Below are 202 nucleotides of genomic sequence, written 5' to 3'. Positions count from 1 at the left end.
TTAGATGAAGGCTCTTAAAAACCTGCATTGGCCGAACTAGGTTTGGACCGACATGGCTTGCCCTGGGTTGGCTGTGTCTGATTTCTCGCGGCTCGCCTGGCATGGCTGCAGGTTGATTTTCAGCGACTCTTTCAACGTGTTCGTGTGGGCGCCGCTAGGGAGGTCAAGAAGGGAAAATGGGTTGTCAGGTGGACCGCGGTCT

General features: G+C 55.0%; 1 protein-coding gene across 1 annotated transcript in view; it reads left to right on the top strand.

Annotated features, from left to right (window-relative positions):
- Nucleotides 1–202, top strand: part of LOC119594794 — a gene marked incomplete in the record, with an annotated part of 7,170 nt that overhangs the window by 4,635 nt on the left and 2,333 nt on the right. Inside the window, 1 exon segment of the mRNA XM_037943884.1 lies at nt 41–188. Within this exon segment, the coding sequence (XP_037799812.1) occupies nt 41–188 (148 nt within the window).

The sequence above is a fragment of the Penaeus monodon genome, chromosome 34, assembly GCF_015228065.2.
Source record: "Penaeus monodon isolate SGIC_2016 chromosome 34, NSTDA_Pmon_1, whole genome shotgun sequence".
Lineage (NCBI taxonomy): Eukaryota > Metazoa > Arthropoda > Malacostraca > Decapoda > Penaeidae > Penaeus > Penaeus monodon.
The sequence above is the reverse complement of the archived record's forward strand: the minus strand, read 5'-3'. Positions and strand labels throughout refer to the sequence as shown.